General features: G+C 39.2%; 1 protein-coding gene across 1 annotated transcript in view; it reads left to right on the top strand.

Moving 5' to 3' along the window:
• The window catches only part of LOC139692881 (neurotrimin-like), a 417709-nt gene that overhangs the window by 315186 nt on the left and 76366 nt on the right, over positions 1–26157 (top strand). The window contains exon 5 of the mRNA XM_071591192.1: positions 17976–18144. Within this exon, the coding sequence (XP_071447293.1) occupies positions 17976–18144 (169 nt within the window). The remainder of the gene's footprint in view (positions 1–17975; positions 18145–26157) is intronic.

Here is a 26157-nt window from a genome sequence, read left to right on the forward strand (position 1 = left end):
AGTGCACATAACACTTTGTAATGGAAAGGCGGGGACGCTGAAAAGTTAAAAAGTATACTTTTTCTCGAATATCCGTGGCATTTTTTAGTCCGCCAATGTGACCTGCATATTTTAATATGACGTAGTTTTAAATTTTGAACAGTAAATGGTTGTGCGTAGTACTAAGAGTTTAATACCTCGGAAGCATTATTTTTATCATCCACTAAGATAAGATGTCAGCAGTAATACAAGATAGCGAGCACATAAAACAAATTGTAGCACGTATGAAGATCTTTGTGGAATAATAATGAGGAAAGCAGTGTATTTTCTTTAATAAAAATGGAAAATTAAATCCCTGATAGGAATAAAAACGTGAAGAGATAGGGCGAAGAGAGCTTTCCAGTGAAAAATACTTTCATTAGTTATGCCGAATCTCTGATCCTCTCTTAAGGAACCCTCGCCCTGTAGTCGTTTAAAATAAACCAAACATAAATTATACAAAAACAATCTGAGAGAGTTATAATAATTTATTTTTTGGCAAATTTTCTCTGCCTCCCATCTAAATTTTACGTTCCTGATGAAGTGTATTTCGTAGTTTTAATGATAGCATTTCCGTAAATAAATTCAATATAATAATCCCTAAATTTGAAATTTTATCTAATTCAAAACACTTTTGCTAATATCGCAAATATTTTAGGGTACGCTTTTAAACCTATATCGTTATATTCTGACGTTTACGCGCCAGTATTCAGAATCAGTTAAGTCAACAGAAGCAAAAACAATATTTTTACGCTCCACTCATAGAATCAAGTAGGTACATATTGGTTTTGATCACTGGCAAATCCTCCCTCGGTCGGTTCTCTTAAATTTTATATTAGAACTGGTTGCAATTTCACTTTATTGCTCAATGTTTACTCTGTTTTCATTCAGTCCGTGTACCTTTGACCCAAAGATTTTGTCGACTGCCTTCGTGCATAACTCTTAATTTTTTTGTTAGGACCACAATCATGCCAGAGCATTCGAATTCGTTTATCTTATATGTATTGACTTCGTCTCGCTTTGAATGAATAAGTTTAATGAACTTGCAATCCTACAAAAACTCTTTTCTGAAAACTGAGCTCCAAAGTACTCTTTGCAACTAGTTACTTCCATAAGTAGAATCCATTAAAATTATCTAGTATACATTTTCTGGGAATGAGAACCTTAGCATAATGTTGAAATATATAAATCAAACTTAAACCACACCAAAATAATTTCTCTTCTCCCTAATCATGTCTAGGATGTTCTGAGAAACACCTACGAGTAAAATAGTAACATATTTCGCTGAGTGTCTTATTTCATTCCCCATGTTACGTACATAATTGGTTCTTCATCATTACCTGTCTCCGTGCCCCCAAAAATCCAATTTTATTCCTTCTTGTCCGAATAATGCGCAAAACTCTAGTTTCTGTTGCCACCTTTAGCGTCCCTACTCATGCCTCTTGACTTCTCTACTCACATTTTCTGATGTTTTCGAATTTCAACGGCAATCTCTTAACTTTTTCCCCAATTGTAATACTTCGTCACTTGTCATCTTTGTTCATTTTTTCCGGTGCCCTTGTTTTGCCTGTTTCTCGGCATACCCACCTACCAGGCGTCTCTAAACTATGCTAATTTTATCGTCAGATAGTCCCGGCCCCGTATCTATACGATAAGTTTTAGTTAATTAAAAATTAATCGCTTTAATATCTTTAAATTTGTTTTTTTTTCGTCGTAGTAATTAACTTCTGGCATGTAATCCGTTTCTGAAAAAAATCTAGTCTTTTCGACAGTGTTAGACAGCTTAATTGAGACGCTTTTAGGAATGTCATAAGAATAAATTCAGTCAAATGTTACTTAGGAGCGATTTATCAACCAGTGATGAAATTAGACCGTCTCAGTCATCTCCTCTCATTGCCTCCTTAAGCACTTTTAAAGCCCCTTTCCATCACTATAAATCATCCCTTATCTCTCACTCAGCATTCCCCCAAGTCTCGTTATCGCTTCGCCGAATCCTTTAAATAGGATTTCCGGCCGCGGCTCTCGCCGAGCGGCGATGGCTATCGATGGTGAGAGCGGAGTGGCGGAGGTTTAAGCCGCACTCTTGACCACTGACCGGGTGCTAATCGCCCGAACACCGCTCCGCCTCAAACCGACTGCGGGACCTTTGCCCCTCTGCGCCCCCGATTAGAAACGGATTGATAACATATTCGTGACAGCGAATGCTCGGCACGCAAGCGTCTTTGAAAGGGATGATTGCGAAAAACGATTAATCGCCGCAATAGAGTTTAACACCAGTGAAGATTCGAGTCGTTCCGTGGTTTAGGTGTGTTTACGCCCGAAAGGACGTCTTATCTATCAGATACTACACGTTTATCACGAGGCCCTTGTGCCACTCCGTGTTTAATTCTGCTTCGCCTCAATTTGTAAGAAATGTGAGGAAGATTTCAACATCAATTCGACGTGAAAAATCAAATTTATTAAAGATTCACTCCACCAACTTCATTGCCACGAAATATACATGATCAAAACCTTTTAAATTGAGAATATTAGCCAGATCCATTTACTGCGTCTTCAGCATATGGCTGATCTTTGCTGAAAATTATGGATTGCTAACTCCTGCAAATGAAGACCGTACGCTAGATTTTTCCTTATCGTTAGCACAGTCGACATGTTATCCAATAAAGATCTGGTGCTATTAGAGATTTATAATATCATCATGTTGTTAACAGTTAATTATCGAAAACAAATTGACGGATACCGCGTTAGTGTTGGGGGAAAATAACCTTTTCCAGTAATTTTTTATTGTTTGTTATATTGAGAAACCATTTTTGATTTCGCTCATTATGATAATGTATTTACGTAGATTACTGAAAAAACAAGAGAGTGTGCCATAGAATAAATTATCTGCTACCAACTCAATATAAAACTGGAGATAATCCACCAAATAACGTATTATTGGTGAGTGGAATCCAAATTCAGGAAAAGATTTACCGAATAACAGGAAGAACACCATGCTGTGCGTTTCATGTATCGTGTATGCGTGTGCCCTTGCGGCGGCTTGCGGGGTATTATGTAGATGTAGATGTGTTTCCCTCCATGAACACCCGCAATTACCAATGTCCTCTAACTACTCGTTTACCTTGTCGACCTATTCCTCCCTTTGATTGTTCGTTGGCATGTATACTTGAACATTAAACAAGTTCCTTTGTTCAGCTTTTACTTCTATTAATCATATTCTATCAGTAATTTTCTCTATGTTTACTGCGCTTTTTACATTATTGTTTTAAATTATTGCCACTTTATGCTGGATCTCTAATTCATAAACTATATATTGCTCTCTAACTATCGCCCTGGTTGACCCCGCAATCCTTATATCTCACATTACACAGCCATAAAACATCTATATTTCCTCTTTCCATCTCTCGCTCTGAATTCTCTAATTTTCCTGTTCTCAAAATTGTTTTAACATCCCAAGTTCTCATAAGTATTGCGTCTCTCATCTTTGTCTTTTGTGCTGCAGCAGTCGTTTTCCCTTTGCTGTGATTTTGTGAAATTACTGCGGAAGCCTTGCCACTTTCGCTGCTGGGCCTCATAGAAGGACGCGTGAAGTCAAAATTTGAGCCTTTCTTCCTTTTCAGGTACATTCCGTAATATTTCTGGCTTTTTTTTCTCTGGCGCGGAAACATGGTAGTCATTGAATCAAGATGGTAGGTGTAGGTTGAAGGATATTTTGAGAAGAATCGTTTGCTGACATTTTATTAGAAATGGATACTCCGTATTTTTGGATTTATTAGAATGGCTATGGAGAAGTGCTGCGGAATGGAAGGAATTTGGTTGATCATCTAAGAGGAGATTTAATATTGAATCGGCAAATGCTGTCCTTAGAGAATTCGGCGTGCAGGGGACCATAAGTGAAAATGGCGATGGAAGAAATTTGTCAATAATTTTAAATCGGACCTTACGCGGCCAAAATTAGGATGAATATTGTCTGATGACACTTTAATCAAAATAAGAGGATATAAGACGTATGATTATAATCCGTTTGAACAAAAATGATTTAGGAAAGAGCATATTGAAATAAAATCCACATAAGTGAAGGTAAAATTTGAAAATATAAATTTGAGATACTTTGATTTTAGATTAGCATGGTGATCCAGAAAATTTAAGGCTTTACGTTGAAGACCGCTGAAGACTATGGAAGTAGTACAGAGAGGTAGAGTCGACCTAATAAATTATCAATGGCCGAGTAAGCAATTTCAACTGTTGCGAATCTTCAATTCAAAAAAATATCGTGATGAATAACACATCCATTCATCCAAAAAAAATACATGAGTGCCAACCAAAAAAGATCTCATAACACTCTATGCTGTTTGTTTGCTGTTATTTCAGTTCAGGTTGAATTTTATGGAAGTGATATTAAACATATCGAATCGAAATTAAAGTTGGCGCAAAGTTTTGGATTTTTTTTTTAATGACAAGATAGTTAAGCCGTCTTATCTCCGCGCGGGAAACTTGAAAGGGTTCTAATCGGCTTTCGAGGGAAGTAAATAAGCGAGAGCTTTCGCTTCCCACGAGGGGCACTACCGAGAGTGCAAACCCCGCGGAGACGAAGTGCTGGGCAGACGCATTAAATCCTCCCGTATGACCGCATGATTTATCTCAACCCTTTCGGGCCCCAAACGAACCGCACAACCGAACCCACTTCCTTATCTGCAGCGGTGGTCGAGTGGCTCGGGCAATCGGCTTTCGGGGCTTGAAATATGCGCTCTTCCTCCCGGGTCATGCTTGCGGCTCCAAAACGGCTATTGTTTCCGAACGACATGCCAAAGTGGATCTCTGCAGTCCCATTCCGAACGCCGGGGAATCTTATCTCGGGCTTCTGTTTCTCCTCCGCCGCCGTCTCCAGCATGAATTGCATTGCTTTGTTTTGATTGGTGGGATGACCCACACTTTCTTGCGAATATTCATCTTGGAGAGACGTCCAGTTAGTCATTTTGGAGGACTAACTTTGGTTCAATAAAGAAACCTTTTCCCATGAATGTGACCAGGATGATACGTAAACCTAAGGAGAGTAACGTACCATGTGAACGAGATTATTAAATAAATCTGATTTCAGTTTCTTGAGAACATTTTTCGTTTTTGAGTGGGTCTATAATCAGAAAATGAAGAAAAAAAATGAATGGGCGGAATAACCAATGAATAGAGAAGCTTATGGAGAACTCCTGAAATAATGGGAGGTAGCCTATGTAAATATACCGTGAGGCATAAATAGCTTCCTGGAGACTATGGCTGAAAGAAATATGAAGTGGAAGGATTTCTGAGGAAGATGAACTGTAAGAAGCAAGTTGCGTAAAACCGAAGTCGGAGTTTAAGTTAGGTTGAGATCAATCGTTTATACATATTCCATCTGTCCCTGCCCCTCATTATCTTTCTTTCGACGTATCAAAATTGCAAATGTTTCATGTTAATATCACTTCTCTGGATTCGATTAGACATTAGCATAAACTCCTTCCCCTCTTCATATTTATAACCGGATCGAACACTGCTCCCATTGACAATTCCTTTTGCCAAATGATATATGACCCACTAGAGTGATAATGGAGTGTAAAACTCTTTCCGCAAATCAAGAGAAATGCCCATTTTTCAATGTTACTACCGACCCAGTTGACGTTCTTTCAATTTCAGTTCTAGAAAACGGATATTTTCTTAATGAATATATTTGTTAATCATGGTGAAAGTAAATAAAATGCTATCAAACAGACTAGATACACCAACATCATCATTTTCCCCTTTTCAATATTAAATATTTCCATATTTGATTAATCTATGACAGATTGTTTGTAAAGTTTATTTTATAGTTTTCCAAAAACCTCTGTTTTTGTAAAATAATTTTAGAATTCTTCAAAGAATAGCTTCCATGTTTTAAACACCTATGCCTTTTTAATTTATAGCATCCTTACATCATTTAATAATCAAAGCGATCCGTTTCAATGCGTACCATTGACTTAAAACAATATTGTTCATGATAGTAAACATTCGAATTCCGAAAATGCTGAATACAAACGGGGAAATATAAAAACAATTATAATTTTTATTGATTATAAAGCTAAAATCCAGATTAAATTATTGTTTTTCATTTACACATAATGAAATTTTATTTCAGGAATCTATTTTTTGTGACATATTAGCAATTGTGTATTTTATAAAAACATATAGTTGGTATTTCTGATGCTAAGTTTAGTTGGCTATTGACATAACTAATTCAGATGAAGCTTTTAAGAATTTCTATGACGGCCTGATTACACTATTTAAGCCTTCAGTTGTACTAGATAACCTGAGTCTCAAAATATTATACCCGGGGGTTATAGCATGACTCTTTTTTTCTCCTATACGTACGAGCCATTGCAGGTCGTGATAGGGTATAGCGCTACAAAGCCTTTTGGGTCCGTATTGGTCCCGTGGTTGCTCCTTTTAAGAAACGGCCTCATCACAATTTTGCCGTGGCTGCTGCCTCCGATATCTTATCGGTGGGATCTCCCCCGAATATCAAAACACCGCGCCGTCGGGAGTAGCATCGGGGTGCGGCGATATCACGCACACCACCCCACATGCATGTCGTGCATTAATGGTCGGAGCACCACCTGACGCGGATAGCATTAATCTCATGGCCGATATTTCTGGCTGCACCGTGGTTGCCTTCGGGCACCCGGAGAGACCCCACCGAGGCCGGTGGCGTTGATTCCATCGACGAAACCGACTGATATCGACCTCCCCAACCACTTCCTTCCTCTGGATCGAGAATCACTTGGGAGCGTCTGGCGAAATACGGCATCACTCGGGAATCGATTGGTCGTTTAGAGCTATCGTCCGTTATTGTCTTCTCTGGCATCTTCGTGCTACTCGCACGTTGTGTAACCGAGTCCCTTTCCCCAGGCCAGTATATATATATATATATATATATATATATATATATATATATATATATATATATATATATATATATATATATATATACAGGGTTAGTCCGGAAAATAAGTGTACTGATTTTTTCCCGCCGCTACAGGCGCGCCCAGCACCGCTCTGACGAGCTGCGATTGGAGGGGGGTGTGTTGGCAAGCGACGCTGAAAAAGGCAGTCGGCCCTGAGCTGTGGTGTTGTGAGGAGCTTTGTTAACGCGAACCTCCACGCTCGACCCACGTCATGGAACGCGATGCCGAAGTTTTTGGAGCATCGTTATTCCATCAAATTTGCGGTAAAGCTTGGGAAATCGTCTACCGAAACTGTCGGTATGATTAACCAGGCTTACGGGGAGTCAGCCATGTCCAGAAACATGATCTTTCGGTGGAACAAGATGTTCGTGGAGGGCAGAGAAGAGGTCGACGACGAACCACGGCCTGGACGCCCATCAACGACACTCACCGACGAAAATGTGCGAAAAGTTCGCGATGTACTGAACTCTGATCGTCGTCTTAGTGTTCGGATGATAGCAGAGCAGTGTAATGTGCCAAAACAATAGTGCACGAGTCGCCCGCGTCCGGCCAGCACTCAGAAACATCTGGCGGCTGCATCACGACAAGGCGCCGTCTCAAACCGCGCTTGTCGTGTCGGACTTCTTGGCCAAGCGCGGCGTGGCAACGCTGCCGCACCCGCCCTACAGCCCGGACTTGGCACCACCGGACTTCTTTCTGTTCCCGAAGATAAAGGGGAGTTTTAAAGGAACGCGATACGGGACTTTGGACGCAGTCAAAGAGGCCGTGACGACGTGTCTTCGGAAGGTTCCCGATGATGACTTCGCGGGAGCGTTCCAGGAATGGGAACGCGGCTGGAACAAGTGTATCGACTCACAAGGGTCCTATTTTGAGGAATATTAGCTTAAGATATGTAAAAGTGTAAAAAATTTTTTTTCCTGAGCTCAGTACACTTATTTTCCGGACGAACCCTGTATATATATATATATATATATATATATATATATATATATATATATATATATATATATATATATATATAATTCCCTCCCCGGACTACAACCTTGAAGTGGTGGAAGGGCTTGTGCGTTCCGATGACCCCTAGAGCTGTGCTGGCGGGTAATAAAAATTGCTCCTGGTAGGGTCACCCATGCCAGATAGGTCGAAGGTTAGGAGCCAGACAAAAGGCAGTCCACGCAGCGTCTGTTCCTCAGTGAGGTGGCTGCAATGGCGTCTGACCCCAGTGGGGCGGCCTGTGAGTGATGATGTCACGTTAAAAACACTATTGAGGAAGGCAATGGGAAACCACCTCAATTATCATTCCCAAGAAAAAATATGATGGACAATAGAGATATTTTGATTCCTGGCAACCACGGGGCTCGGCCCAATCGGCCGTGTGTCGTGCCCGGCAGCGGGGGAGGCAAGGCTTCCGCGGTCGTCATCCCACGAAACCCTTGCAAGGGAAAACCAGCAGCAGCAGGACAGAAGACGCAGGAGAAGAAGACCAAATTAGTTAGAATAGGAACGTGGAATGTTAGGACAATGATGAGGACAGGAAAATTAGGGAATATAAAGCGAGAGATGGAAAGGGGAAATATAGATATTTTAGGTCTATGCGAGGTGAGATGGAAAGATAGCGGGGATTACTGGAGTGATGAGTATAGAATAATATACAGCGGTGGGGACGAGAGCCAACGAGGGGTTGCCATAGTATTAAATGAAGAGGTAGGAAGAAGCGTAGTCAACATAGCAGGTAACGGATACCCGTTACCTGCTACACACGTAGCAGGTAACGGGTAGAATACTACTAGTGGAGATAAAAGCAGAACCGACGAACTTAGTTATTATTCAGGTATACATGCCACCGAGCAACCATAAGGAAGAAGAGGTCGATAGGATATACGATCAGTTAGAGGACATGATCGCGTGTGTTCCTGCAGGGAAACAGTTGATAGTGATGGAGGATTGAATGCGACGGTAGGCGAAGGAAGAGATGGTGATGAGGTGGGGGACTACGGTTTAGGCACGAGGAATGACCGCGGGGAGAAAGCAGTTGAGTTCTGCAGGAGACAGCGGTTAGTCATCACCAACACTTGGTTTAGACACCACAAAAGACGCAGGTACACATGGAAAATGCCAGGTGACTCAGGAAGATATCAGCTAGATTATATCCTGGTTAGATACAGGTTTAGGAACAGTGTTATAAATTCCCACAGCTTCCCGGGAGCGGATGCGGACTCAGACCACAATTTAGTTGTTATGAAATGGAGCGTACGTTTCAAAAAGATAAGGCATGGGCGGCGAGTTAGAAAATGGAATGTAGAAGAATTAAATGGGTTGAAAAGGAAGGAATACAAACAGGCGGTAGAGAAAATCATGGAGGATTGTAAAGGGCTTAGTACTATCGAAGAAAAATGGGAAATGATCAAGAAAGGGTTGTCTAAAGCCTCAAAAGACACTATTGGAACCGTTAACGCTAAAAGGACTAGGAAACCATGGATCACGGATGAGATGATTACAAAGGAGAATGAGCGGCGAAAATGGAAGAATATAATAAATATCGAATTAGGCAAAATGAAGTACAAAAAATTGAACAATACATTGAGGCGGGCAACAAATAAAGTAAAAGAAGCATGGTGGAAGACGCAGTGCGAGGATATGGAAAGTCTGCAGAGGAAGGGTGAAATCGGTGCGCTGTACAGCAAAGTTAAATCGTTATCGGGAATAAAGGAAGGAAGAGCTATGCTAACAGTTAGAGATAAGGCGGGTAAGATAATAGTTGACGCAGGATAGATCCAAGAGAGATGGAAGGAGTATATAGAAGAACTGTATAGTAAAGAACTCAGACCAACAAAGTTAGACATTGAAAAAGAAAATGACGTAGAGGGAGACAGCTTAGGTCCAGGCATACTAGACAATGAGATAGAAAGGGCATTAAGGGAGATGAAACTAAATAAGGCCGTGGGGGTAGATAACATTCCCGTGGAACTTTTAAAATACTTAGGAAAATGTGGGAGGAGGAGGCTATATGGGCTGATCCGTAGTATTTATGAGGAGGGAATCTGGCCGGAAGACTTTGTGAGATCAGTTTTAGTTCCTATTCCGAAAAAGGTAAAGGGCACGTCATGTGAGGACTATAGGACAATTAGTTTGATATCCCACGCAGCTAAAGTTGTTCTCAGGATCATAAACAAAAGGATAGAGAGTAGGAAAAATGATTACTTAGGGGATGATCAGTTTGGGTTTAGGAAGGGGAGAGGTACGCGTGATGCCATTGCAGTAATGAGATTATTAATCGAGAGGAATATAGAACACAACCAGGAGGTATTTTCCTGTTTCGTAGATTTCGATAAAGCGTTTGATAGAGTAAATTGGGAAAAAATAATGAGTATATTGCAGAAAATAGGAATAGATTGGAGGGAAAGGAGGCTAATCCGCAACCTGTACTTGTCTCAGACTACTCAGGTGCGGGTGGGAAACGGGGAGGCAGGATTGGCAGTGTTAGCAAGGGGTGTAAGGCAGGGTTGCCCATTATCACCGTTGCTGTTCAACCTGTATGCAGAGGAAATGATGAAAGAGGCATGGGAAGAACTCGAGGTAGGAATGAAAGTGGGCGGGGAATTCGTAAAATCAGTTAGGTTTGCTGATGACCAAGCTTTAGTTTGTCAGTCAGCCAAGGGGCTGCAAGCATTGCTGAGTGAATTGGAAAGTCAGTGCGACAGGTATGGGATGAGAATCAATATTAATAAAACAAAGTTTATGCGATTTTATAGAAAGAAAAAGGCTAGGCTTAGCATTAAAGTAGGAGGGCAAAAACTAGAGCAGGTAGAACAGTTTACGTATCTCGGTAGTGTTTTGGACCAACACGGTCAAAGTAGTAGGGACGTAAGGAGAAGAATTGCGCTAGGCAAAGAGACTTTCACAAGGAGGAGGGAGTTGATGACAGGGACTTTGAGTAAGGATGTTAAGAAAAGACTCGTAAAAACTTTGATATGGAGCGTAGCTATGTACGGTGCGGAAACGTGTTCATTGAAGCAGGAGGATAGATGTAGATTGGAGGCTTTTGAAATGTGGGTGTGGAGAAGAATGGAGAAGGTGAAATGGACCGAGAGGAAAACAAATGAGGAAGTACTTGGTATGGTGGGGGAAGATAGATATATATATATATATATATATATATATATATATATATATATATATATATATATATATATATATATATGTATATATATATATATATATACATATATATATATATATATAATTATGTATATAAAATTCTATTTATTATTCCTGAGAGAATCGTCTGGTATCGTAATTAGAATTTGCGATACGAAAATTTTCCAGTCTTACTTAGATTACTAGTGCGCTGTTCGACGAGCGAAGATAAAAAATGGAGGGCAAATGAATGGAAAAAGTGGGATATTTCCTGGATTTGATAAACACTAGCGGTTTTTGTTGAGGTAGCATCTGAGGGTGGGGCAATTTTCCGGGCAACTGCAACAAGCACATTTCCTTAACCCATTAACGGCTTCTTTGTCCCATTCTCACGATGGGAGTTAAGTTCTACGTACAAAATAAATTTTATAAATGTCAATGCCTGATTTTTCTATACATTAGCTATGGAAATATTTTGGTCAGGCTGTTGAACGATACATGGAAAATATGGAACGGATGATTTCTGGAGCGGGATCCCGTGATGCTGGGGTTGGAACATGTAGGTCAGAACGAAATCCCACAACAAACAAATGTAATCCTAGTATAAATCCTACTCTCTAAGGTAACGCGTATTATTTTAATAAATTACCCTCCCATCATTCTGGTTATTTAGTCGCGTATTTGTTTGATTGAATCGTTTCATGCTGAAAGATACACCAGAGTTTTCACCTTTAGTCGTAACTTAACCCACCAAAAAGGAAATAAAACTAAGTTTACCCTCATATGAATGCGTAGTCTGCGCAATAAATGCGCGAACTGGTGCAACCTGGCGGCCATGACGCGGACTATAGCCCCACCCACTAGCGGCGCTAGTTTCCTGAGACCCAATGAGCCGTCCGTTCTGGGCGGATCGTCGAGCTGTGCGTATGGTGCCAGTTATGTTAGTTTCTATTGTCTTTGTTTTTACTCTTTGTCGGAAATGGAAATTGAAAAAATCACGGAGTATCGAATAAACCTTAGGTTTGATGGTGAAGTGCGGTAAAGGTTATCAAGAAGTTGCTGAAATGTTGACAGCTGTTTTTGGTGATAATCCTCTGTACAAAACTTCCGTGTTCAAGTAGATTAAGCGTTTTTAATATGGCCGACAAGACGCCACGGATGATGCAAGGCAGGGACGAACCTCAACCACCTGTGTTGACGACAACATTGATCGTGTGCGGTCCCTTGTCCATACCAATCGTCGAAAAACTGCCCGAATGATAGCTGATTAACTGAATTTGGGAAAATCTCAAGTGCACACTATTTTAACCGAACATGATGGACGGATCCTTCAGCATGACAATACACCTGCACATTCAGCATTGATTTTTTGCCAGTTTCTGTCAAAAATTCAATCACCATCCTTGATCATCCTTATTCACCAGTTCTCGCCCCCAGCGACGTTTTTCTAATCCCAAAATGCAAAAATGTGATGAGGGGACATCAGTGGGAAGGGTTGGACCTAATAAAGCAAGAAACCACGAGAACACTAAAAAGCCTGACTGCCGAGAATTCCCAAGGGTGTTTAAAACACCGGAAGAGAAGAAGGAATAAGTGCATAGCAACGAATGGAGATTACTTTGAAGGGGACAAAATCGATGTAGACTATTGTTTGCAAAATAAAGTTTTTATGGCCCCAGTTCTTGTATTAGTTAGACAATGTAGTATTACCCTGCCTTAAGCCACATTGATATATGACGAATAAATGACCAATATCTCATTTGATTCGTCATTTTAATGTAAAATAACGAATAAACCTAACCAGTATTATTTTTTTTATACAGTTGGATTATAATTGTGAATATTTGTTAATGTTGAGAGGAAAAGAATTCCTAGCTGATGGCTATTGTGTATTTTCTTTTTTATGATTTGAATTTTATAGGGTTTGCAATATTCCTTGGTTTTCCGTTTGAAATGCGTTTAATTTTTTTTACGAGGCTAAGCCTTATGTTAATGTTATTATCCTAACATTTTTCCGTAAAATTTTACTAATGATTCTCCATCAAATTATATTTTATCATATCTGATGTGAAGGAATCCTTTGGGGTTCCATACATTTTCTTTAACTCAGCAATATCTCCTTGCCCTGTTTGCCAACGAGGCTTAATATTGTTCAATATGGTGTCCAATATTCGAATTAGTGCTCTTCTTAAAATTTTCATACGAGGTCCATGGTGGGAGAGAAGCACTTAGTTTTGCCTCAGTTCTAAATTGCAGTGGCCTACCGTTTCCCAGTTTAGGCCCCATTCGACGAAATGCCTCTTTCAATGTACGTTTTATCCAAAGCAGTGGTCAATTAACGGCCAAACTCCACTTTTAAACTTTCCCTTGCTCCAAAATAGGCCCGATTTACTTCGGATCGATGGTCCGTGGACTATTCGAGTAAAATTAAGTCCCGGTAACCAGTGCGCAACCCTATGGCTAGGATTTACCCCGGTAATTATGTTCTACATTTATTTAAAATGAATGAAGTTTGCTGAAATTTACTTGAAATTGTATAAATTAATCAGTTTGAGTCGACAAGTGTATTGCATATTGAACCATTTTTCTTAACTAGGTAATGAATTAAGCCTTGTAATTTTGAGTAATGATTCTCTGTTCTCATTTCCGTAATTATATTTTATAATATTGTTTCAACTAAATAGAGTTACGTATTAATTGAATACTTCCATTATATTTACTTATTTGAGTAATTACTTTGATATTTAGAGCTTTGATTGAATTAACATGGATAATAGATTCCGTTTGATAGAGATTTACATAACGGATTCAATCTATATTTTTTTATTTGAGTTGAAATTTGATGGCTTCATTTGTATTAATAAATCCATTCCTGGCAAAGGATTTTAATTTCATTAGTCCATTGAATCAAGATTAAAGAATTGAAAAAAAGCCAGTGCGTATGTATACGTTCGTGTATACAATTTGAAATAGAGGCCTCACTGTTTTCTCTCTAATTAATTTTCTAATTTAAAAGTTATGAAACACGCAATTGTGAAATCAGGTAACTATAAATGACATTGTACTGACTATCTTATTTCGCCTTAGGTAATTTATTTTATCGTTACTACTAATGGAACTGCTTTGACGAATATGATTAAAATAACAATGAATAATAACAGTATATAGCATTATAATACATAAATCGCCCAAGGTAAATTAAAATATGGATAAAAAGTAAGCGGAAGGGACTTAGGTGAATATTTCATATGCAGCATAAAATGTCTCTCTCTTGTGCTTCGATTTACAACGTAGTAAAATTCATTTCCCAATTATAGGTACTTACAATTCATGCGCTTCATTTTGATTGCAAAATGTCACGCCCAGTTTATGAGGTTCTTTTGAAATTGAGCGTGACATGGCAGGCTTAAAAGCAATTGTGTCTAAAATGGATTCAAACGCTGATATTATTTCTTGGAAAGCCTTTTTCAAGTCGGTTAAGTGTTAACGTGAGAAACTTTAGAACAGCGAATCTTACAAAGATAATGGATAATAATATAGTATGTGTTAAATTTCTCCGGGCCGTTTCAGTTCCCTTTACTTTCCCGTGCTGCCAGCTTCCAATCGTCCAACTAAGCAGTCGGTCGCTCACTGCTTTCTTCCTCTTAGTGAGCCGTTGATGCATGGGGAAAGTTGGGAGGGGGTCCGTTGCTTCTAATATGGCCTTCGGGGTAGTGCCCCGGGAGCGTGCACATGGGAGAGGGAGACGTCGCCGTAGGCTCGAGGGCCGCATCAGCGGGTAGGCCTCGCATAACAAGGGCCGTGGGAGTGTCTTGGTTATCCTGTAACAAACACACTATGCTTACAATGCATTATTTTGGACTATTGAAAGTTTCTTAAAAAATTAAGAAAAGAAAGTGGTATGGTAAAGCAAAGAAAATTTATTCATCATTTGTTTGTTCCTACAGCGAATAGTATGCGAAAAAGTTAGATCTGTTTTAAAAAATTGATTCAGGTATTGAAAAAAAGAAAGTGAGTACAGCAGCTGATCGATTCGCGAAAAGTTGACGCTATCGATCAGATAGCGGCCACCAATTGCCAAATGCTGAATTTGGAATGGCAATCGTTTGAGTCTCAATCAGTAGGACTCATAAATGGATTAAACTTTGTAGAAAGTATCATTCGCGTTAAATAACTCGCAGTATCAAGTCAATAAATAATTCAACTCCCATATCGCGTCGGAATTTCACACAATAAGGGTAAAAACTTAAATGCGTTTCACTCACAAGGGTTATTTCTCTCACAATTCTTGGGTATAGCAATGGAAAAGGGAAATATTATCAGATAAATATCCATTCAAACTTTACCGAATTTCTTGCCCTGCTTTGCTTGATCTTGTCCTAACCTGCCCTGCCGCAAACCTTTCCATTGATTACTGAGTATTGCGGGGACAATATTTGGAAGCATTAGTTAATTGGGGCTGTTTCTAAATTCATACCACGATGTACGCTTCGCTAAAATTTGTACTATTTGTTTTACAAATTAATCCTAGGCATTCATAGCAGTCAAACTTCCACGTGCTTAATGAAATTAAGAATACAAAGTAACTTTCCACTGTTCTTTATTAGCGTACAACCGGTTTCAACGCTCAAGCGTCATCATCAGGTACCTTGAGGCGCTTGAGCGTTGAAACCGGTTGTACGCTAATAAAGAACAGTGGAAAGTTACTTTGTATTCTTAATTTCATTAACATGAATTTCCACAAGGTTGAGCCAGAAACAATTGAATTCCACGTGCTTATTTGGAAAATCTTAATTTATGCTTGCTTTATATATGTATGGGAAAAAAGAATTTTGATGAGTAAATGAATCATACAAAATTGATATGCCCACGAGGATTAAATGACCAAATTCCAAGTATAAGGTATGCTAATTGTTCCAACCTGGACCAAAACGTGGGGGTGTATTTGTTTTTTCTCTTTGTTTCCATTAAAATGGATTAAATGTATTCTGCTGTTGCTAAAAGTTTTATTGTAATGTTATGTTGGTTGAATGTGAAGTTTGATTCCGCACTAATAATAAGTGGTATACAGGTATATTATGATATACGGGAAGTACGCGTGTGCCTTAGCAGTAATGAGATCACTAATGGAAAGAAATAGGGAGTACAAAGGATGTATATGTTTGCTTCGTAGATTTGGAGAAGGCATTTGATTGAGTAAATTTAGTAGAATTAATGAATGCATTACAAAAGATAGGAAAATGAGAGACTTATAAAGAATCTTCAAACGTATCAGACTGCTCAGGTGCGAGTGGCGAATTAAGATTCGGGATGGACAGTGTTAGGAAAAAGAGTAAGACGGGTGTCTATCATTACCTGTACTTTTCAACGTACAGGTATATATAGAAAAAATGGTAATGAGAAGAGCTGCAAGTAGGAATGAAAATCGGTGGTCCATTCATAAATTCAGTTTGGTGTGCGGGTGGCCAAACTTTAGTCAGCCAGCCTAGGAGTTAGTCATTTCTAAGCACAGTAACAAACATTGTGATAGGTATGAGTAGATACTCAACGTTAGGAAGAAAAGGTTATAGGATTTTCGAGAAAGAGGAAAGCTAAATTAAATATTAAAATAGAATTACCTGAGCCATAGCAGATGAAGCAGTTAACCTATCTCAGAAATGGAATGAAAATAGATGAGAGTGTGTGCGGAAATGGAAAACAGTTCATTGTAGGGTTATGTGCCTGGTTTTGTCTTATTATGCGAGGCTAAGAAATGTAGGTGAGTACCAAAACCTACCTTAATTCGAAGACTACCGGATAAGAAGTTTTTTCTTTCATTAGAACCTCAAGGTTTATATTAGTAATTGTATCATTCTCTCCGCATCAAAACGTTTCAGAAGTGGCGTCGATAAAACTTCAATTGCAAAAATTATATTTTTAGCCCACATCAGTACACTGTGTGCCAGATAGGAGGTCCCGGAAAATCGTTGCTTTTCATCAGAAACTGAAGGGCTAATATTGGGAAATTGCGAGAACATATTCTCCATTTTGACGCATGAGAACTATGGCTGACGTAACAGACGTATGATATTTTTTATTATTTATAAAACTTATTAATTGAAATACGGGCATAAAGACATTGTTAGGTAGCACATGTGTCCTAAGAATCGTTATTGATTTCACACCCAACAATACCAAAAACGATGTTTGAAAAATCAATCATTTACATAGTTTCATAATGTCAAACTAAATGATTACATGGGTAATCAATAAAAGTCACTGTCCAGTCAAATGTAATACAGCATGTGGCCCAGAATTTCACCGCGTCCAACATTACGCACTGTCCAACATCACTTTCCGACCAAAATCACTCTGACCATCATCACACCCCGTCCAAAATGCGTCCTTCAACATCACATCTTGTCCAAAATCACTCGCCGTCAAGCATCACATACACACCAATATCTCACACAGGCTTTAAAAAGATTATCACCCGGTCCTTCACCTATCACCTCTTGGTAACTCGATGGAAAGGTCTCATACTCTCCGACTCTCCAAGGAGTTAATTTCATTTCACAATACTTCTATTAAAAAATTTTCTTTTTTTTATTGTTTTAAATGTTCCATTTTTTTAACTATGCTCGTTTTTCCCTTGAAATTTGGTTGTTCTATTTCCTATCTTAAAACTTGTGATTGAAATACCAATATGCAAGTGCAGGAAAATAAAAAAAATGTGTCCATCACATCTCCACTTCCTTTGGTTCTTTATGAAAGTGAACGATTGGTGATGTGTTAAGGGCCAAAGAGGTGCGTGGTTGGCGAAAGGAGAAATAAAACCATTGAACCATTTGCATTCTCTTCTGTCCACAGATAATCAGCTACGACTCCCCGCGGGGCGGCGTCAGTGTGATCACCGAGAAGGGAGAGACGACCACGAGTTTCTTGCTCATACAGAAGGCGAAGCCATCGGACTCCGGTCGGTACACGTGCAATCCATCCAACGCGCAAGCGAAAAGCATCACGGTCCACGTTTTAAACGGTGAGTTCAGAGTGGACTCGATTCATTTAGAAGTAGAAGACCTTGGTATTAAATTTCCGGATCTTACATTGAGCGTGTGGTTGAAGGAGGTAACTAGGCAATACGTCTGTGGAACACATATCAATTATAGTTTCCTCTACGGTTTCTCAGTCTCACTCCCTGAAGCAAGTCACCGGACCGTGTACCAACCACTTTTGGGACTTTACTCTTATATGGCTCCCTTTATTATCGGAAATATGACTAGTCCCTTTTCAAATATTTTTTGAAAGGTCACCAGATATATTTTACTTAGTCTTATTGGAATAACCGAAGAAACTCATTTTATTACCCATTGTTGAAAATAAGTCTCAGGAAAAGGTATCAATATTATGGAAAATCACTTCTTTCACATTAAAAAAAAGTTTTCTAATCAAAGGAGTGTTTTCATAATTAGCAATATTATTATGGATAATTTGACTCCCCTTCAATGAATCTTTAAATCACTGAAAAAACTTGGAAAAATAATTTTTCCCTCTAGTTTAAACTCTTGTGTGTGCGTCCATTTATTTGATATGAAAAACAACTTGCAGTAACAAGCGTTGAATACTTGTTCGGTTCCCCAGAAAGAATTATGATGTATACTTTTCTTACGCGCACTATTAACTGCTACGCAAATCCCAAGTGTATAACCATATTACCAGTGCAATAATAATCCTTAATAAAGTAATCGATGGCATATTTAGTATATACGAGGGTCATCCGGAAAGTAGTACCCGTTCGTGAAATAAAGACACAAAAGTAAATATTAACAAACATAAAAAATTTTATTTGAAAGAGGATACTTTAAACTACTTCTCAACATAATCTCCAAGCAAATTAAGGCATTTGTCATAACGTGTGACAAGTTTCTGTATTCCTGCTGCATAGTCCTTCGCCGCCAGCTCATTGAGATACAGGGTCACTCCTTCTTTAAGTTCTTCATCGCTGTCAAATCTTTTTCCTGCCAAAAAGTCTTTAAGCTTTGTGAAGAGATGAAAATCTGAAGGGGCCAAGTCCGGGCTATACGGTGGATGGTCGAAAGTTTCCCATTTGAATTGCTGCAAAAGTTTTTGTGTTATCCCAGCTGCATGAGGCCTGGCATTGTCATGAACGAGAATGACACCAGTAGACAATAGACCTCGCCGCCGATTTTGTATTGCCCGCCGTAATTTCTTTAATGTTTCACAATACGCATTGGCATTAATAGTGTCTCCACGGGCCATAAAATCAATAAGCAATACACCTCGTCGATCCCAGAAAATGGTTGCCATGAGTTTCCTGGTGGACAGAAATGTCTTGAATTTTTTTGGTTTGTTTGGTGAATGAGCATGATGCCACTCCATTGACTGTCGTTTACTCTCAGGTGATGCATAACAAACCCATGTTTCATCACCAGTAATTATGCGAGTCAAGAAAGAGTCTCCTTCATCAGAATAACGTCCCAAAAACGTCAGTGCTGCAGCCATACGCTTGGTTTTGTGCTCATCTGTAAGCTTGCGAGGGACCCATCTTGCACAAATTTTTGCATAATGCAGATGGTGTTTAACAATTTCATGAACAATTGTTCGAGAAACATTGGGAAAATGCTCACAGATGTCATCAATTGTGACGCGCCGATCGTTCCTCACGAATTCGTCAACTGAGCTCACCAGTTGGTCTGTAATGACAGACGGTCTCTCCGAACGCTCATCGTCGTGTGTGTTCCCCCTCCCCATGTTGAAGTTGCGACACCACCGCCGAACAGACGACTCGTCCATTACATTGTCTCCATACACCTCCTTTAATTGGCGATGAATATCACATGGGCGAACGTTTCTTGCATTGAGGAATTTAATCACTGCCCTCACTTCACAACTGGCGGCGTTCTCAATTTTTTTAAACATTGTAAACAATCACAGAAACAACACAGGCAATGCTAGCGTCACGCAACTTGGCTCAGAGAAGGCAGACAAGCCACTGAAGCTATCTGACCTCGTCCAGCGGCTACTCGCGTCGTCAGCACTTCATGCGGCACGAACGGGTACTACTTTCCGGATGACCCTCGTATATATGTGTATACATATTTATATGGTATTAATAGTGGTTGCCATTTACATTATATTTTTTATAAACACATATGTGTACATATATATATATATATAATTATATATATATATATATATATATATATAATAAAAAGGTAAAGGCCACGTCATGTGAAGACTATGAGGACTATAGGGCAATTAGTTTGATATCCCACGCAGCTGAAGTTGTTCCCAGGATCATAAACAAAAGGATAGAGAGTAGGGCAAATGATTACTTCGGGGATGATCAGTTTGGGTTTAGGAAGGGGAGAGGAAGGGAGAGGGACTTTGAGTAAGGATGTTAAGAAAAGACTCGTAAAAACTTTGACATGGAGCGTAGCTATGTACGGTGCGGAAACGTGGTCATTGAAGCAGGAGGATAGACGTAGATTGGAGGCTTTTGAAATGTGGGTGTGGAGAAGAATGGAGAAGGTGAAATGGACAGAGAAGAAAACAAATGAGGAAGTACTTGGTATGGTGGGCGAAGAGAGGGGTTTCTTGGGAGCAATCCTATGAAGGCACGAAAAGTGGATGAAGGGGGTGTAGACCGGCAGTGGCATGTTGAAGACTGTGATAGAGGGTAGAATGTTGGGCAAAAGAGGAAAGGGAAGGAACAGGATAGGGATGTTGGACGGGATGAAGGGAGGAAGAAAGTACTCAGAAATGAAGAGGGACCTGATATAGAGTAGAATGATGGATTTTGTGTTTTGTTAGGAGTAATAAAATATTTGTTTGGTAGTTTTGTCCATCCAAAAACCTACCTTAACTGGTAGATTACCTTAAAAAAAAAAAAAAAAAATATATATATATATATATATATATATATATATATATATATATATATATATATTATGTAAATGGCAGCCTATTGGTGATGTCCATGTTAAACTACTCTTCAGAATATTCCAGCGTACTTGTTACGTGCTCAATCTAGATAGAACTTATTTGTTGATGTGGAAATGTAAGTTATAGGTTTATAAAATGTCTATTTCAAAGTTTAGTCTATTTCAAAGGACATTGATATGCCGAAGATTACAAACCGCTGAGTAAAACGCTTTAGCTACAAGAACTTGAGAGTTGCTGTAAAACTTCCCTTATTTTGTCAGTGATGTAAAAGTGCTAACCATTCTCAGATTTCCATGGTTTGCTCATTTTTAGAGTTATATTGTTCTAGGTAAAGATGACACATATTCTTAAATTTCAATATTTCCTGTACACTCAGAATGAGTTACTTGTTCTTCGTATTTCCAGTAATTCAGCATTAACGTTTGCTGTAATTAAGCCTCCAATATTCTTGTACGTGTTCGAATATCACTAACTCCAGATGAAGGCTATGAGGCCACGTTACATCGATGCAAACAGTAAATGACATGCGGTCAATCATCAGTAGCATCCCGTGACGTTGACCATGTATCACATTGACCGTGTATCGGTTCGTGATAGCCGTGGAGCGATCATCCTCATGAATAATCCATCCGCCCTGAGGTATTCCGCGCACTCCTGGCGTCGTACAGTGACTGTGCATTAAGAAGCGCTGTTAATTTCAATAGCAATGGACTACTGGGTTGTACGGGCACAGGAAATGAAAATGTATCAGAATAGAAATCCAGGCTAGTGTTTACTGTGTAAATATCTGTAATCGCAAGGCGTAATGAATCGTCGCTTAGTATAACGAATTGATTTATTCTTAATTTCAGAACATTCAGCCTGCATTAATGAGAAAATTTAACTCTATCGTTATTCGGTGAGAGCCAGGGTCAAAATTCCACTAGAACCATGGTTGTGTTTAAGATGAGAATGACGTAGAGCTCCCATTCCCCGCAGTGCAAAGGGATCCCTCGCGGAAGTGGTCGCCACCACTTAAATGCCTCCCTGCATGGAACTCTCGAGAAATTTTTCGTATTTCAGTTCTGAATGTTTCAACGAGGAAAACTTTAGGTTGGAGTTCGGGCTACCACTACCGGTGTTGAGGCCACGCGATCCTGAGAAGGCTAAAGACGGATGTTCTAGTGGGGCATAAAAATAAGTCAAAATACATGAGGCTTAAACGAATTAAATTACAATTGAAGCCATTCTCTTAAGGCGTAGTTTGCAAGAGTTATATTAATTATAAGATTAGAAGTATATCCCCTTAGAAGTATATCCCCATTTCCTTATTATTTACCTTGTAATAAAAATGAAGTCTATGGTAATCTGTTAACTAATTTGCAAAGATCTAATGTTAACTCTTTCTGCGTAGTGAGGGAAGGACAATTTCAAATCATTTAATTCCATTACGTTAATGTGAGTGAATATCCCAACTCTAAAGACGTAATGGCACGACAGCTCGTATTTTGTTTTCTTAGATTCGAAATATGATGGTTGCCCTCCAGGCATTTCAACTATCCAGATGAAACCAGGTTGCTACAATATAAATGTTTGAATTATTATTGATTTATATATTTCTATGAAATTCGCTTTCTTCTAAGTAAATTTTTTTAAATATATTGTTAATATAAAATGATTATTAATTTTCATGAAAACTGTAACATGAAAAACTAGATTGGCTTTAATAATCGCTCGGTACAACACTGCCTTGACGAGTTAACATGAGAAATTTGTGATTTGCGTCACGATAGAAGGTGCAAGGTGACTTAAGGGAAATGAGGAATAGAAAGTAGGCAAAAAAGAGAGCATGAGTTTGCTTGTATGAGAAACTGCGTTCGATGCCGCATTCTCATGGAGGGTGCTTTCTTTGCGACTCGCCATGCCTCCTGCACTCCCACATTCTTTCCCTCTGCGGCGGAAGTTCGCCTCCCACGCGCTTTTACGACAGCCCTATCGACGCAAAGCCTTCTTAATTAAGAGAAACTTTCGCCTCGTTTCCTTCCCTCCCTTGTTTTTCAGTTTTTTAATCGAGCCGAGGCACTTCCTCCCGCGGATATTTACGACAATCAAGGATTTCCTTTTCTCCCGGGAACTTTAATTGGTTTGCCATTTTCCCCCCGGTGTTACCAGATTTTTTTTTAATCTCTCTTATATCTAGCGCTAAAATAGAGGACAGGAAGATTTTTGCCAAAAGACTTGATATTTCGACGTGATGATCCCGTAGGAGAGCAGTAGGTGCTCACCCTTTGAAGTAGATGCTATGCTTCTTAGCGCAAAGTTCGTCAAAAAGTTGTCGGGAAGCCAAAATGCTTAAATAAAGATGAAGCCAAAGAACTATTGGGGGCGTGGGAGCCGAAAAAATATTTTTCCAGTGGGCGTTTAGGAGAATTTTTTATGCATGAGAATAATTTTCTCCGGCCGTGTAGGGTTTAAAAAATGCAGTCGGTGTTTCTGAATGAATAATTTCTACTTAAATCATGTCAACTTAATATTTTTACGAGTGATCATTTTATATATTCGAGTTACTCATTATCTTTTTTTAAATGCTTAAACTCAAAGAGGGTGCAAGTATTAATGCGTTTCTTTTATTTTTAATTAAAAGTATACGCATAGTAATTGATCATAATTAATGTAGTATTAAAATTCTTATGTTGTCTCTGTCGTTTTCCGAAGAGAAAAATGGGTTAAATTTTAAAAAAGTTCATAAACTAGACCCGATTTAACCATTTACCTATCTCAGAAGTGTTTTTTTTACCAAATTGGAAAAATTAGTTGTAACAGAATGAAAATATTTGCGTTAGACCAAGACAAATTCACAATCAGGAGGAAATTGATGACAAAGACGTTGAGTACGAATGTTAAGAAATGCTAGACATAAACAAGGCGCTGGAGCGTGGTCATGTCCGGCATGGTAACTGAAGCAGGATGATAGGCGTGGACTTCAGGCTTTTGAAATATGGGTGTGGAGAAGGATGGAAAAGATCCAGTGGACGGAAAGGGAAACGAAAGAGGAAGTGCTAGATATGGTAGGGGAGGAGAGGGGATTGTCGGAAGAAATTCAAAGGAGGCGGATAAAATGAATTCACAGCGTTTTTATTGGCGTTTGGTTGTTGAAGACCGAAAGAAGGGATGATGTTAGGCAGACGAGGGAATGGTAGTAAACCAAATTCCGTAACATTCAAACCGAATCTTCCTATCTGTCGCTTACTTCTTATAAGTTATTCCAGTTCTGTCTATATCGCTAGTTCTTTTAATTTTTTGATAACCTATCATTTCATTAACTGATACTTGCTTGAAAAGAAGTAGGCAGAGAATTTTTTTATTAATTCATTAATGTTTGACGGAATGGAAGGGAAAAGAATGAATGCAGAATTAAAGAGTATTTTTTTGTGTTGCTTTGTCGTTACATCCGAAACTATAGTTGTTCCCTTTCAGTAACTATCACTCAAGTAATTACCGCTATCCTTTAGGCATTCATTTATGTAGGGCATTTGTTTTACTTGTTTTCAGATAAATAATTCGTACCCATCATAATTATTGGAATCCTTAAAGTTGAAAGGCACTGTTCCCGAGGTACTTTTTCTGAACATTTTTCTAGGGTATTTCTTATTTTCATGATTCTTCATTGGTTGAGAGATGATTTTTTCTGTAGAGAGAGTCTTTTCACATCACTCACCATTTCTTAACTATTGCCTTTCTCCCCTTTAATTTTTCACGTGATTATTCTATTCCTTGAGCATTTGTCACTCAGGATATGACCTGCCTATCTAACCCGCCTCTTTTCATCTCCTCTCGATCTAAGATCTTATATATTTTCAAATTTTGACGTTTTTCTTTATCGGTTACTTATTAGGTCTTTTTATCTTTCCCGAAAGCCTCGTTACAGAAATGTCTAAATATATACATAATTTATAATGCATCTACTTATTACTCCAAGTTTCCATCCAGCATGGTAATTTGCTCCAAACCATGCATTTGGCCTAATTTTACTTATATTTTCGCGGGCAGTTTGGTCCGTGATCACCCTTGCGCCTTATTGAATCCTTCCTTAATTTTAGCAATCCTTCTTCTCATACCCTCCGTCCAATACTGGAATATCTCAATCCCAGACGACGCAAGTATCTCATTTTTTGTCTCGTTTGTCTAGTCCATACTAGTCTTGTAATAATTTAAACTGTTACGTATTCTCCCCGACATATATGATTGTCACTTGTAGGTAATGGTATGTGCCGTGAGTCTTATAACAAGTATAAAGTCACATTTTTCCATTGATATGTACCTTATGAATCAGCCCTTCCTTTTCTTCTGGTTTCAACCAAATTTTTAGACAAAATCTTTCTGTCTTTATAGCCCATCCTTCCGTCAACTGCTACTTAAGCGACGTTGAAAATTAGGGTTGCCTGATAATTGTTTATCTTTAAATGCCTCAATTCGTGAACAGTTCTTCCTTCCATCTTTGAGAAAATCCCAAGATTCGGATGACAGACATCCTCCTAGTTAGTCTAAAACACTTCCACAACATGGAATCGGAAGTGCAAATTTAGGACGTAGCTGCAAGTTTAGCTGCCCCAACCGACACGAAGAGGAAAGCATTCGGAAAACTCTTTACGAGTTAGCGTTTTACGTTCGCAATTATTATATTTTTGAATAGGCCAATTGTAGTAGAAAAAGTTATTTGCACGAGGGCCCTTCGTGGTGATGAAATCCCATTTCTCTAGCGAGCACGAATGGCCATTAATTGGCGACGCGGCGTGCACTGTAGACGTCCGGCATAAACGGCGTCGTTAACTTTTCGCTGGCGTCGTGATGGTACATGGACGGCGGCATCAAAGGAAATGCACAGTGGCGGAAGTGGTGAGCGGTCCGTGGTCCTCTCCGTGCCCCAGAGGGCACTCGCGGGTAAGGGAGTGACGAGCCTTCCCGGACGGGCCGAGAAGGATCGGAATCAGAATGGAGGAAGAGACGCAACGGCTCGCATTTACGAGTTATATAGGGGTCCATTCACGGGGCAATCTCACGGGCGGGTAAAGAGCCTTGTTTCGACGCAGTGGTACAGGATTAAATC

The sequence above is a fragment of the Hetaerina americana genome, unplaced genomic scaffold, assembly GCF_022747635.1.
Source record: "Hetaerina americana unplaced genomic scaffold, ioHetAmer1.1.p SCAF_43, whole genome shotgun sequence".
Lineage (NCBI taxonomy): Eukaryota > Metazoa > Arthropoda > Insecta > Odonata > Calopterygidae > Hetaerina > Hetaerina americana.